The 15,657-nt window shown below is 35.0% G+C and overlaps 1 protein-coding gene across 2 annotated transcripts in view; it reads left to right on the top strand.

Moving 5' to 3' along the window:
- The window catches only part of LOC101892538 (proton-coupled amino acid transporter-like protein CG1139), a 31,024-nt gene extending 17,106 nt beyond the window's left edge, over positions 1-13,918 (top strand). For both annotated transcript variants that reach the window (XM_059125983.1, XM_005176139.4), the window contains exons 2-8: positions 5,068-5,396; positions 5,464-5,650; positions 5,713-6,148; positions 8,903-9,092; positions 9,169-9,344; positions 9,409-9,564; positions 12,865-13,918. In XM_059125983.1, the coding sequence (XP_058981966.1) occupies positions 5,227-5,396; positions 5,464-5,650; positions 5,713-6,148; positions 8,903-9,092; positions 9,169-9,344; positions 9,409-9,564; positions 12,865-12,956 (1,407 nt within the window). In that variant the 5' untranslated portion in view covers positions 5,068-5,226 and the 3' untranslated portion in view covers positions 12,957-13,918. The remainder of the gene's footprint in view (positions 1-5,067; positions 5,397-5,463; positions 5,651-5,712; positions 6,149-8,902; positions 9,093-9,168; positions 9,345-9,408; positions 9,565-12,864) is intronic.
- Positions 13,919-15,657: the final 1,739 nt, after the last annotated feature.

The raw sequence follows: 15,657 nt of genomic DNA, 5'->3' as shown, positions 1-15,657 counted from the left end.
ATCCAGAGGTATTTTCGAGCTCTACATCATATTTGGTACCAAATATCTTTGTTGTCGTATTCATATTACGAATGTGAGGAACTTTAATACCAAATCGGACAAAACATATATATGGGAGCTATAACTATATCAGAAGCGATTTTCTCCGAATTCTATGCACTTCTTTCTAGACTGAATTCGGTCGGATGTACCGAAATTCAGGTCATTTGGACTGATATTGGCCATTTGGTGCACAATTAGCCCGAAATCGGTTAAAGATATATATAGGAGCTATATCCACATCTGGACCAATCTTGATCAAAGTTGGCAGATGTACTTCCGAGCTCTATAACATATCTAGTACCAAATATCATTGTTGTCAAATGCACATTACACAAGTGAGGGACTTAAACCCCAAATCAGATGAAACATATATATGAGATCTCTGGCTATATCTAAACCGATTTTCAGCAAATTTGAAGTACTTATTTGTGGGCTGAAACCATCCTATTTGAATCGGTTACATTACACATATGGCGCCCAACAAAATTGTAATCGTACGAAAATATGTTTGGGAGCTATATCTAAATCTGAACCGATATTCACCAAAATTGACACACATAAAATCATTTGTTCGAAAGATAGCGTGATTACAACAGACAGACGGACATCGCTAGATCGTCTTAGAATTTTACGCTGATCCAGAATATTACACTTTGTAGGGTCTATTATGAATATTTCGAGAAGTTACAATATGAATAACAAGGTTAATATACCCTTCATAGAATGGTGGAGGGTATAAAAAGAATATATATTCTTTATCAGCATATGATTTAATCTGAATTTAGTCATATCTGCCGTCTATCCGTCTGTGGAAATCGCTCTAGCTTCCGAACGAAATGAAGTAGATTGATCAAATTTTCTTGAGAACCGCAAAACTTTTGGTATTGAAAATGGTCCACATTTTGATATAGCCCCCATCTAAATGTTCCGCCAGGTTGAAGGGTGTTTTGGCGATCTTAGTCATATTTTTGAACAGAATTTGCTGTAAATTCGCAGTTTGTGTTTCCTACATGTAAGAAATATCCTTACAAAGACATTTCCGAAACGGCTGAAGCTTCTTCGTACTACAATGATACGAAAAGTAAAAGATTTGAACTTTGGTACGAGAATCGAATTTGGAAAGTAAGTTTGATATCATATATTGGAAATGTGGACTAAGTGTGTGAACTGTACTAAATGGTACTAAATTTAGAAGGGTTTGGTGGTACTAATATAAATAGGTGATAAATAGGTGGTTTTGGAAATTGGTACTTCAAATGCACGAAAAGTTTAAATAGTACTATATTAGGTACAATTTGATAATGGGAGGAACAGATAGGACATGAAATCTGTAAGTTAGTACTAGGTTTGCTTTTCATGTGTATCCTGGTCATAAGGAGGTTGTTTCGGAAATGTGTACTAATAATTGTACGAAAAGTACTATATTTGGTATTGGGTGAAGGAACAGAGATATAATTCTGCAATTTGATATTAAATTTACTGATAATATTTGTGTTTGGCGGTTGCTTGGAAATGTGTCCTATATTTGTACAAGAAGTACTAAATGGTACTAAATTTGATATTGAGTGAATGTAAACATCTAGAATCCCGAAATTTTATATTGAGATCTCTGCGGGTATCTGATGGTAGTATTGCAAATGCATTGTACGAAAAGTACTAAATTGTACTAATTTTGGATCGCTGTTGTTGTTTGGGTGGAGAGTTGTTTGGAAATGCTCACAAAATGTTACTAAATTTGGTATTGGGTGACTACATAGAGCAGGGACTCTGAAATTTGATATGTAGAGCAAACGAGGTGCTTAGGGGGTATGCGTACTATGATTGCTCGAAAAGTACTACATTTCCTTTGTGTGCATGGATAGAGCTGGAATTCTCACATTTGATATGGAGATCATTGTTTCGCTGACGAAGAAGCAGGCACTTATTTTTTATACCCTCCACCATAGTATGAAGGGTGTATTAAGTTTGTCATTCCGTTTGTAAGACCTCGAAATATAAATTTTAGACCCAACAATTATATATATTCTTGGTCAGCATAAAATTTCGATGTCGATTTAGCGATATCCGTCCGTCTATCCGTCTGTGAAAATCACTCTAGCTTCCGAAAGAAACGAAGTGCGTTGATAAAATTTTACTCAAATGTATATTATGTCTGCAGGACTTTTGGTATTGAAAATGGGCCACGTAGGTACACGTTTTAGTATAGCCCCCATATAACGGTACCTCCCTATATTCGGTATTTTGATGATTTTTGCGACAATATTCATTTGATTTCTTTCAATTTTAATATTTGAAGTTTGTAATGAATACTACAGCCTATGACAGAAAATTGTCTGTGCAAGTCCACGTCTTCGTATAGCCCCCATATAATGGTACCTCCCCCCTCCTATTCGGTATTTTGATGATTTTAGCGATATTATTCACCGGAATTGTTTCAAATTAGGTATTTGATGTTCTTAGTGGATACTACAGCCTATGACAGAAAATTGTATATGCAGATCGATTCATATTTGGTATTTCATGTAGGTAGTGGATACTACAGCCTAAGACGGAAAATTGTCTGTGCAGGTCCACGTCTTCGTATAGCCCCATATAACGGTACCTCCCGATATTCGGTATTTTGATGATTTTACCTACATTATTCGCCGATTTTTTTAAGCTTCGCATTTGGATATTGTGATGGCTTATGAAAAAAGTTACCTATGCAGGTTCATGTCGTCGTATAGATCCTAATGTAACAGCTACATTCGATATTTTTAAGATCTTAACAGAATTTGTAAAGGATTTTATTGTTTTTGAGAATTCCCAAATTCGTTTCAAATCGTGTAGGGTATTCAAAGTTCGGTCCGGCCGAAATTACAGCTTTTTTACTAGTTTTTTTTTTTAACAAAATTTTAGTTATTATTGACTCATTTAAGTTTTGCCTTGTTAAGATGAATATCATATTTATACCCTACAACACTATGTGTTGGGGGTATTATAAGTTTGATTGGACCAGAATTTATGTAACACCTCGAAATATTGCTTTCCCATATAGGAAAGTATATATGGATCTTCCTAGCTCGCCGAACTGAGTCGATCTAGCTATGTATGTCCGTCCGTCCGTCTGTCTATGTTAATTTGTAATCACTCTACAGGTCGCAATTATGGTCCGATCTTCAGGAAATGTAAAATGGAGGTGGGGTTAGGGTCAGAATAAAAGCCTATTTCTTTTGGAGATGATCGCCAAATGTTTAGGGGTTGAAATGGACCAAATACTGAAAAAATATCGGATTTTGCAGTAGCTATACAGGTCGCAATTATAGACCAATCGACGCGGAATTTCGTATGTAGCTAGAGTTTAGGGCAGGAAAGAAGCCTACCAATTAGGGTGGTCATCGGATAATATTTAGCGGGTAAAATAGACCATATCTTTTGTATTGAAAAAATTCAATATTTTTCATTAAACCGCGAATATTTTAAATCCCGGCGAAATCACGAAGCCATGACAAGGTTACTTCTGACCTTTACATTGATGTTAACATCCAACAAATCGGATATATAGCAAAATATGTGCGATATATATGTCCATCAAAGAAGATATGCATGAAAGATCTCTTATATGTCGAGAACGGCTGAACTGATTTCGACAGTTCTCATTAATTCAGAATGGCCTCTTGGCAGGAAACATAAAACGTCTAAAAAAAAATCGCATAAAAATATCTCTCTTAGGATGAAAATATTGATTTTGTAACATTTTCTCATATTTCTTCCATTTTGTCATATTTTTGGCATATTTTCATTTTGAATTAAACATTTGGTAATATTTCTACAGCTAACAAAACTAAGTAGTTAGGATAACAGGATATCATATACAGATCGCTTTTATGGCCCGATCCTTACGAAATTTTGCATGGGTATAAGATGAGGGTCAGAATAGAAGCCTGTTCTTTTTGGAGATGATCGCAATATATCTAGGGGTTGAAATGGACCAAATTGTCAGCAGGTCGTAATTTTCGCCCGATCCTCACGCACATTTGAATTGGGGTTACCGGACATTGTAAAAGCCAAGCAGTTTTGGATGGCCATCCAAAAATATTCAATGTGCGAAATAGTTTGCCAACTTTTGTAGACAAAATACGAAAATGTCCATTCCAGTGACTCTTTGTAGAATTCACAAATACAGGAAAGACGCACTTCTGACTATTTCGTTAACGCTGATTTCGTGGAAGAATATAGTCAAATGTCTGTATCTCATATAGATGCGTTTCAGTCAAAAACCAATAATAAATGTTAATCTTTTGCCACTTCTGAGAGATTATAGGTCTTAGGGAAATATTGGTTCCAGATCTAGGAAAACCATTTACGTGCAAAATCTACCAATAAATTGGAAATGAGCAAATTAGTTTAAGTTGCTATTATTTGAATATTAGAGAACGAAACCTGAAGGTTTTCTTTTATTATTTGTCACAATATCTTGTGGAATTCTTTCGAGTATCTCGCCTATATAATCTGTATCGTTTATTATAGTGTTGTAGGGTATTCAACGGTCGGCCCCGCTCGACTGTAGCCTTTGCTTACTTGTTTTTGATCTTTATTACTTTATTTTTCTTTTGAGACGAGTTTAATTAGCTAAAAGCCAGTAAGACATTATTACACACTCACCACTAAACGTCGCGTTTCGGTTTTCACTGCAAATTTCAGTTTATAAGGCTCGTCTCGAAAGCAAATAAAAACAGAGATATATTATTGACCCATTTTAATGAACAAAAAAAAAACTCTTTATGTCCGATCGGTTTGTTTCTTTCGCATTGTTATTAGTATTATTTAATTACATCCTACATTTTACATCATGTTCGCGTAACACTGTGCGTGTCATCATCGTCTGCATTGACCAGTGCTTCAATGATGCGGTAGTCGATTGTCTAGATCGCTGTGTTGTCTTTTTCGATTTTATTTATAATTTCATTTCGTGAAATGCAAAAGAATATTTGCAAAAAAAAAAAATATGTTAATTATTTAATTATTTTTTCGTTTACATTATAGCTGTGCATCCATCGCGGTACGGGATCTTTTTTATCCTCATTTCTCATTTGGGGATAGGGCGAACATTGCCATCAACAAAAGCCAAGAGTGTTGACGTGTTTTTTCCCCTAAGGCGAACTATTAAAGGGTCAGAGTGTAAGTAACACAACATCCGCTATAATGACAAAAAATGGACATACCAATGCGGCCTATGTTGCTGATGTATCGGACAAGCCGTCAAAGAAATACTCTCTGGAGTTGGCCGAGAAGGCAGATAAATACGGCGTGAAATCAAATGGCATCGATGAATATGATCCGTTTCAACATCGTCAGGTGGAGCATCCCACAACGTAAGTGCTCTATTTTACATTTTGTTTTTCACGTTGCGGGACATCATTTTTTATTCATTTTTTTTAGAAATGCCGAGACAATGTTTCACTTTTTAAAAGGTTCTCTGGGTACCGGTATATTGGCCATGCCAAATGCTTTTAAAAATGCTGGCTATGTCATGGGCAGCATTGGGACAATTGTAATTGGCGCCATTTGCACCTATTGCATACATCAGCTGGTCAAGGCGGAATATGAATTGTGCAAACGTAGAAAAGTAAGTAAATTCTTGAAATAATAAAAAGTTTTTAATTATTAATTAATTATTTTTTCTCACAGATCCCCAGCATGAGTTATCCCAAGGTTGCCGAAGAGGCCATGCAGGAAGGTCCAACGATATTCCGCAAATGTTCACCCTACATTGGCAATCTGGTGAACACATTTTTACTCATCTATCAACTGGGCACATGCTGTGTCTATGTGGTCTTTGTAGCGTCGAATATTAAATCAGTGGCGGATTATTATCTTGAAACCCCAGTGGATGTACGCCTGTGCATGCTGATCATTTTGCTACCATTGATTCTAATCAATTACGTTCGTAATTTGAAATATTTAGCTCCATTCTCAACGATCGCCAATGCCATAACAATGGTGTCCTTCGGTATCATTTGTTACTACATCTTCCGTCAGCCCATCTCTACTGAGGGTAAGGAGGCATTTGCCCCAGTCAGTGGATTCCCATTGTTCTTTGGAACTGTCCTATTCGCTTTAGAAGGTAAGTAAATGGAGTAAGGGAAAATGAAATCATAGAAGTGAAAGGAAATCTGGTGCACAAACGTTCCGAATTCGATTTTCCTGGACGGTACCGAACATATTTATGAAATGCGATTGTAAATATATTGAACGTCTGGTTCCGACAAACATAGGACAATATTCTTTGAGGTATGGGAGATTTGTTCGTTTTCACTCGGAAGTGAAACTTTCTCTCGAGCGGGGTCGCTCTCAGAATGTGAGTTTTATACGAAGTTTACTCTTTACTATTTTGTTTCGTGCGGGAGCGCTCCTTTTTGAAAAATTTGAGTGGGAACCAAGTGGGAACCTTATACAAAATCAAAGAGAATAAGTAAAAAGGCACCTTAGTTCGGACGGGCCGAAATATTAATACCCTCCACTATTTGAAAGGACTTGAAAATTAAAAAAAAATCGTCGAAAAATACCGGCTAAATGAGAATCGTTATATTTGAGATATACAAAGATGAGGACCTGCATAAGTATATGTTTGTTATTGGGTGAGATGAAAAAACTGCAAACAACTTCAAAATGCTGTCATTTCTAACCCACTTGTCCGACAGCTGTTAAATTTATTCCAGTGACAGTTCATTATATTGTTTACAAGCATACAAAAGCATTTTGGTGAGAATTTTCCAGAAATAAAGTTATTCGTGATGGAATTCAAGCGTAATAGTGTGATTTCTTTATATTTGGCTGGAAACCCACAAGGGGCTATCGTTAGAGCACTCCAGCATTTAAATCTGAATAAATCTTTTGTGTCTCGTACCATTGCTCGTTACCTGGTAGCGTAGCCCGACGTCAAGGAAGTGGACGGAAGAAAACAGCAACATCAGCAGAAATGGTTCAAAAAGTAAAGAAGCGACCTAATCGATACCCGCATCGCAGTGGCCGAAAAATGGCTCGTAAGCTGAACATATCGCAATATTCCATTCGACAAATATTGAAAAATGAGCTTGAAATTCCAAAAAGTGCAAGAACATATACCGCAACAGAAAGAAAATAGACTCAGAAGAGCTAAAGAGTTGCTTCACATGGCCGAAAGTGGTGAACTGCCGAATTTGGTTTTCTCCAATGAGAAAACATTCGTTGTCCAGCAGTTTGTAAACGAACAAAATGATCATGTTTACTTGCCAAAGAGGTCAGCTCAAAATGTGCACCTTCGGTTGGCCACCAGAGCTCAAACGCCGGCCATGGTGATAGTGTGGGCCGCCATAACAGCGGATTGTCGCTCTCCGCTCTTATTAATCGACCGTGGTATCAGAATAAATGCCCAATATTATCGCGAAAATATTCTGGACGGTGTATTAAAGCCTTGGGCACGCAAACATTTTTTCAACAGGACCCAGCACCAACACACTCAGCACGCGCCACTCAAGAATGGTTACAAAATAAGGTTCCCCGCTTCATTTCCAGCGCACAATGGCCACCAAAATCTCCGGATACCAATCCGTTGGACTATTGTGCCTGGAGCACTTTGGAAAGCAAGATTGGCACTAAAAAATACTAAAGTGTGGATCAGCTCAAGCACGCGCTTCGCCGGGAATGGGCCAAAATACCGCAGATCAACATTCGGACAGGATGTGACGGTTTCATTGCCCGTTTGAAGGCCATAATTCGTGCCAAAGGTGACCAACTCGAACAAATCTAAACTTATTCTAAAATTTGAAGCTATTTCCGACATTTTTTGCTTTCATTCAATAATATTTAAAAAAAATATAAAAATCATGGCGTTTGACTTTGTTGCAGTTTTTTTAACTCACTCTGTATATGCTTTATCCGATTTGGTGTTAAGGTTCCTCACCTGCGTAAGGTGCACTCCACAACAATAATCTTTATTACCAGATATCAGATCCAACTCAGGAATAAGTGTTTCAATTTTTGTCAAGATTGGTTCGGATTTGGATATAGCTGCCATTTGGATATATCTCTATCCAATTTCAGGTTTTTTGTGCATAAAATCGCTAATATCAGCCCAAATAGACAAAATTTTGGCACTTCCGACGGAATTCAGCCTAAAAACAAGCGCTTCAGATTTTGGTGAAAAGCGGTTCATATATAGCCATAGCTCCCATTTATATGTTTCATCCGAATTGGTGTTAAAGTCCCTCACATGCGCAATATGCACTCCACAACAATGAGCATTGGTACCAGAAACAAGTGTTTCAAATTTTGTCAAGATTGGTTCAGATTTGGATGTAGCTCCCTTATATAATTCTATCCGATTTCAGGTTTTTTGTGCAATAAATGGCTAATACACATTTTCTGAATCGGCTTCCAATTTTCTTCCAATTTCACTGACTATGGAAAAATTCCTCAAATTTTGAAATCGATTTCCACACTGAGTACGACTCCAATACAAAAATCTGTGTTTTCGTATATATACGATTCCTAGCGTTTCAAAAAGTTTTAGGCTTATGATGTTTTCTGAGACCTATGGTAAAATGTCATTGTCCTCTTATAGGGAGTTTAGCGTCGAAATTTGCCAAAATAATCTTCGAATTATTATAAATAATATTGCCAAAGACACTACATACCTAAATCGCAAGGTACAAAGGAATCTCAATCTGAAAATTTCAAAGTATGTGGAAGAGAGAGGAACTTGCCCCCAAACTTTCAAAACACCAATACACGTGGCTTGTATTTTATGTTATATTTTAATAATCAACTGAATTTTTCCTATAATTATTTTTTGTATTTTACACCATGTTTTGTATTTATAATTCTACTATCGTTACAGCTATTGGTGTTATTCTCCCTCTGGAAAATGAAATGAAAACACCCAAGAAATTTGGTGGCTCCTGTGGCGTTTTGAATGTTTCCATGATTCTTATTGTGTTCCTTTACGTCGGTATGGGTCTTTTTGGTTATCTAAACTATGGTGATGATATTGAAGGTTCCATTACCCTGAATTTGCCTGCTAAAGAAGTGTAAGTTGATCAAATCAAATCTTGTGGAAAAGATAAAAAAAATAACTAATATTATATAACTTTCATAAACTTACAGTTTAGCCCAATGCGTCAAGGGCATGTTGGCATTTGCGATTTTCATAACCCACGGTCTGGCGTGTTATGTTGCCATCGACATCACCTGGAATGATTATGTGGCCAAGAAATTGGGACCCCAGCGTTCAAAACTTTTCTGGGAATATGTTGTACGAACTCTGTTGGTTTTGGTTACATGTAAGTGCCGATGAGAGAGGGATAAATGGTATATTTTCTAAATTACTGTCTTTTTGTTTTACAGTTTTATTGGCCGTTGCTATACCCAATTTGGAGTTATTTATTTCCTTATTTGGTGCTTTGTGCCTGTCAGCCTTGGGTCTAGGATTTCCGGCACTCATCCAAATATCAACACATTGGTATAATACACATGGAAAGGCTAAAATCTGGTTAATATTGAGTAAGTATATCAACAGTATTAATACTTCAAATATATTTAGTCATAAAAAATCCAGCGAATTTTAACCTCCAATTCCATTGGCAGTTGAAAGTTAATACATATCACATATGTGAACATTCTGTTATCATTTTGAGCTTACATATGAGCAGGTGCCCGCTACTTCGTCAGCGAAAAGTCCATCTTAAAATTTTAGATTCATTCCAACAGTTCGTATAAAGCATTTACAATACTCAATCTACACAATTTGTTGAGTTTGACATTTCTTTTGACCAAGCCTTCATACATTGTAGTAAATTTTCAGAATTTCAAGGTTTTAAATATTTTTCAAGTTTTTCATTTTTCGGAAAGAATAATAGGAAAATGTTTGTTCATTTGAAGTTTACCGAGGAAGATATTAGTAAAACCATTACACAATGGACCCACATCAAATTTTTCTGTCCAAAACTATTTCAACGTCTCCATATGTAAACCCTAGAGATCCCTAGAAACCACCCAATATCCAATTTAGTAACTATTAGTACGCACATCCAATCAATCTACATCTCTCCATCCTAAACACAACAAGTAAGCAAAGGCTATAGCCGTGCGGGGCCGACCATGTGATACCCTACAACACTACAATATGTTCGAAGTCCCCTTATATCCAATTCCATTTTGAAATATTTCGTTTTTAAAATAATGCCAAAAAGCCTCTCCCAGAGGTTACCCTTAAGTTTTTGACCCGGGGAATTTGTCCAATATTTACGCACTCCGTAGTGTTGTGAAGTATTTAAAACAATTGCACACGAAAGTTGTGGTCCATTTTACAACTAAATATAATCCAATGGTCATCGAAAATGCTAGACTTCTTCCCTGTCCACTACTCTCTTCCGATGCGAAATTCCATGTCGATTAATTTTCAATTGTGGCGTTTGGAACGACTACAAAATTAGAAGAAATTAACATTTTAAAAGCCCTTTAAACCTCTAAATGCACATCCGAAGTACAATAGGCTTCAATCCCGACCCTACCCCAATGCAAAATTTCGTGAGGATCGGACGATAATTGCTACATACATATAATACCCTCAAAACGTTGTGTTGGGAGATGTAAAAATTTAGAAAATTTAAAATTCAAAATTGTAAAAAAAAAATGTCAAAAATTGAAAAAATTCGGCAAAAGATATATAGATTTTATATTTTATATTTCTTAGATTTTATCCTTTTCTGGCAAGAGACCATTCCGAATTGATGGGAATTGTGAAATCGGCCCATAGCTAGATCGACTCAGCTCGGCGAGATAGGAAGATCCATATATACTTTCCTATGTGGGAAACCAATATTTCGAGGTGTTACATAATTTTTGGCCCAATCAAACTTATAATACCCCCAACACATAGTGTTGTAGGGTATAAAAACAGTGATCCAACATAAGTACCATTCAAAACTTTTAAAACAAAACTTTGCAAAAGCACCACCGGATTTCAATTCCAAATAAAAACGGAGACCTCAATATCAAGAGGAATCCAGGCCTATCCCTTCACCCAATACCTAATTAAGTACCATATAGTACTTTTCACCATTCAGTACATTTCGTACAATTATGGTACACATTTTCGAAACCACCTACATATGTCCAGGCTACACGTGAACAGCGACTCTAATATCAAATTTCCGATTTCAAGCACTCTCTGTTCACCCAATACCAAATTGTAGCAAGATTAGTACTATTTAGTACAGTTCTTACTCTTAGTACATATTTCCAAAACCACCACCTTACATCAACTCCATTTCCAAGAAATAATTCTCATACCAAATTTCAACATTTTACCATTGTCCGTTCACATAATTCCAAATGGTACCAAAATTAAGTGCATTTTAGTACTTTTGGTGCACGTATTGTTAAAATTTCGAAAAACTTTTTTGGCTTTCCAACAACCACATAACGACATAAAATATTTTCACTCCTAAGTTCAGATTTCCAGCTCTATTCCTTTCCCAAATACAAACGTTTATTCTATTTAGTACATATTTCGAAATCCCCCGCCATGTATCACCAAACCTCCAGAAAACTGATCCTAATGTCAAATTTTAGACTTCCAACTCAATTCCAAATTTCAAGATTTTACCACTATCCGTTCACATAATTCCAAATAGTACCATATTTAGTAAATTTTAGTACTTTGGGTGCAAGTATTATTAGAATTTCATCATCAAAGACTCACTCTTCAAATATTAGATTTCCAGATCTATTCGTTCCTAAATACCCAAGTTAATACTATTTAGCACTTTTCGTACTTTTTGGTACGTATTTCGAAATTCCCCGCCATGTACCACTAAGCAGCCAAAAACGTAAGTCCAAAGGGACCAATTCAATACCTTACCCAAATACCAAATTTAGTACCATTTAGCTCTTTTTAGTACGTACCCATCAAAATCTCAACCCTACACAGTAACAGTAATCCTACTGCTAAATTTCAGCTTTCAGGCAGTATCCGTTCACGCAATAATACATTTAGTACCTTTTGTACGTCTGCTGAACCCATTTTGAAACCAAACTCTTTATTTATTTTTACCCTCCCCTCCAGCAGAGACCACAATGCCAACATTTTAAATTTCCAAATCAATCCGTTCAACCAAAACCAAATTGTACCCAATTTAGTACAGTTATAATTAGTAGTAATTATTCATATTCTAAAAAAAAACAACTACGTTCGGTCGGGTCGAACTTTTATACCCTCCAACTTTTGGAAGAAACTTAAAAAAGGTCGTCGAAAAAAAAAAAACTTTATATGGGGACTACCAGAAGACGTGCTGCTGGGTAATTAATTTGTTGTCATAGGCTGTAGTAACGATTGCGAACTTTAAATACGAAATTCGAAACAATTCCGGTTAATAATGTCGCAAACATCATCAAAATACCGAAAAAGGGGAGGTACCGTTGTACTAAGACGTGGACCTTCATAGACAATTTTACGTCATAGGTTGTACTACTCATTACGAACTTCAAATACGAAATATGATGCAAATCCGGTGAATAATGTCTCGAAAATCCTATAAATACCGAATATCCCGAGGTAGCGGTATTTGGATGCCATACTAATTTTACTTAATTAATTTTTTTCCACTTAATTTTTTTTCCAAATTTCAAGATTTTATCTGTATCTGTTCACAAAATACCAAATGTTACGAAATTTAGTGCTTTTTAGTACTCTTAGTACACTTCTAGACCGAATTTCTAAAACCCCAGCCTTATATCAACATACCTAGACATATAATTAATTAATGATTGAATAACATTTTATAAATTTTTTTCTTTCAGGCAACTCTGTATTGATAATTGTTGGTGTCTTGGGATTGGTAATCGGTACATATACATCGCTGGCTGAAATTATAGCAACATTTCTAGATTAATTCAAAAAGCAACACATTACCTTACCCATTAATTTAAGCAAAGAAATGCATGATGTCACAAGTATTCACAGAACACAAAATACGCTACTGTAATTAGGACTCACATTCCACTAACAAACAATAGCTTGTAAGTTAGTCAATAGTTTAGCGTAAAAATAAGATATTTTACTATTACCATATGTGGGACTACGTCATTCACCTTATTTGTTGTTAATAATTTATTTAAAAATGTAATTGCACAAAAAAAACCAAAATTCTATGAGAATTTGCGATATTTTTTTCGAACATAATGCAATAATAAATTATATTTATTTTAAGATTTTTGTCACTCGCTGTGTATAAATATATAGAGTTTTTCAATAACTGTTTATAGAATATTAATTGTTCTACGTCAAAATATTGTCAAAAATAAAAAAACCCTTAACTAGATACCAAATACCAATCAACACAGATGTTATATCACACATTTTTTATGACAATTGTAATTGAATTCTTTTGAAAACGAATTATGTATCTGTTCGATAATTTGCCAGTGTTGCTTACTCATTTGCTATGCTCTCGGGTATTCCAATGGTAGAATTAAGAAGGTAAAGTCATGCAATCAAATATTTACAATTTTTATAAAATTATCAAAATGTATATTTATAAATCCTGTGTATATACAAAAATCGGAGATGGGAACCTGTTTTCTATGCAGTAGAATTTGCAGAAAATGCAAAGATGGATATGCTTAATTTTACCATGGTTGTTCGCACAAAAATTGCACGATTTTGGTTATCGAACGTACATACATATAGTTTTCAAGTCCCAAATAATGTGCCAAGTCCACAATAAAAATATTATTTATATAAATTAAGATATGTATTTATATTTTATTATATTTATAAAATTGTTTATTGCCATGTTTTGTTTATTTGTGAACGAATATTAAATATTAATAAAATATGTATTACTATTGAATATATATGCTTGTTTATGTATGCGAAATAAATCCACTCGATATACCAAATTTTAAGATAAACCAAAGAAGAAAGTATAAAAGTCGGGCGGAGCCGACTTTATGATACCGTACACCCCCTTGCATATTTAATAGAGATCCCGTAACAGAAAAATTTATTTGAAGTAGATCATTGCCCCAATAAACATTTGGCTTTACAGTAATAAAAAATTGGTTTCAGAGGGCACTTATTTTGGGAGGCAATTCTGAATATAGGGAAGCTATAGGTATATCTGAACCGGTTTTCTCCGAATTCTATGTACTTGCTTCTAGACTGAATTCGGTCGGATATACCAAAATTCAGGTCTTTTGCAGGAGCTTAACACCAAAGCAGATTATATATATATATATATATATATATATATATATATATATATATATATATATATATATATATATATATATATATATATATATATATATATATATATATATATATATATATATATATATATATATATATATATATATATATATATATATATATATAACTAAGATGAACAAAACAGTACGTTTGCGGTGGTCTCAGTCGTTGATTAGACTTCAACGAATGTAGAATGTAGGGGGATGCATTGTAGCTCCGTTAACATTAAGAAAACAAATTATAGATAGCTTTTGTAGAAAAATATAAATATATGGAGTTTATATTTAATGTTTTTTGATAATTTTGCTAACATAAAATTAAAATTCTTTGCTACAAAACGTCCAGAACAAGAAGGGAGATATTTTTTACGTGCTTTTTGTTTCTCTCACACACACAAGCGCAATGTTCATTTTGTGGATCATAGTTTTAAACCCTGCTTTAGGACATTTTTTTTTTTGTCGCTCTGCAATATTCTCAAATACCAAAGGTTACACTATAAAATGTAGTTGGCAACACGAATGTGCAAAGTACAGGGTGATTCGTACAAAAAGCATTCCATATTAGCGTGTTCACGAACCACACATTAAAATAGGTATTTTACCTATAAGTTTACACAGAACAATACATATATTTTTCGATTTTACTATATGTCAAATAATGTGGGCTGTATTGTGATGTCAACAGACAGATGTATATCCTTAAATCGGAATTTTAAGCTGATAATGTAATAATATACTTTGTCATTCTGTTTGTAACACCTCGAAATATACATTTTAGACCCCACAAAGCATATACATTCTTGATCAGCATAAAATTCTATGTCGATTTAGCGATGTCCATCCGTCTGTGGAAATCACTCTAGCTTCCGAACGAATTGAAGCAGATTGATAAAATTTTACTCAAATATATATTATGTCTGCAGGAATTTTGGTATTGACAATGGGCTATGTAGGTCCACGTTTTGGTATTGCCCCCATATAAAGGTACCTCCCGATATTCGGTATGATTTTAGCGACATTATTCACCGGCATTGTTACAAATTTGGTGTTTGAAGTTCGTAATGGATACTACAGCTTATGACAGAAAATTGTCTGTGCAGGTTCACGTCTTCGTATAGCCCCATATAACGGTAACTCCCGATATTCTCTATTTTGATGATTTTAGCGACATTATTCACCGATTTTTTTCCAAATGGTGGAGGGTATTCAACGTCCAGCACGGCCGAACTTACACCTTTTTTACTTGTTTCAAATTTGACAACCACTATACATCTTACATTATTTGACGTAGAGCTTTAAAATTTTGTACCGTTGTTTGCTTTGTGTCCAGGATGGTTGGTA

The sequence above is a fragment of the Musca domestica genome, unplaced genomic scaffold, assembly GCF_030504385.1.
Source record: "Musca domestica strain aabys unplaced genomic scaffold, Musca_domestica.polishedcontigs.V.1.1 36, whole genome shotgun sequence".
Taxonomy (NCBI): Eukaryota; Metazoa; Arthropoda; class Insecta; order Diptera; family Muscidae; genus Musca; species Musca domestica.
Note: the sequence above shows the minus strand (reverse complement) of the source record. Positions and strands in the feature narration are given on the sequence as shown.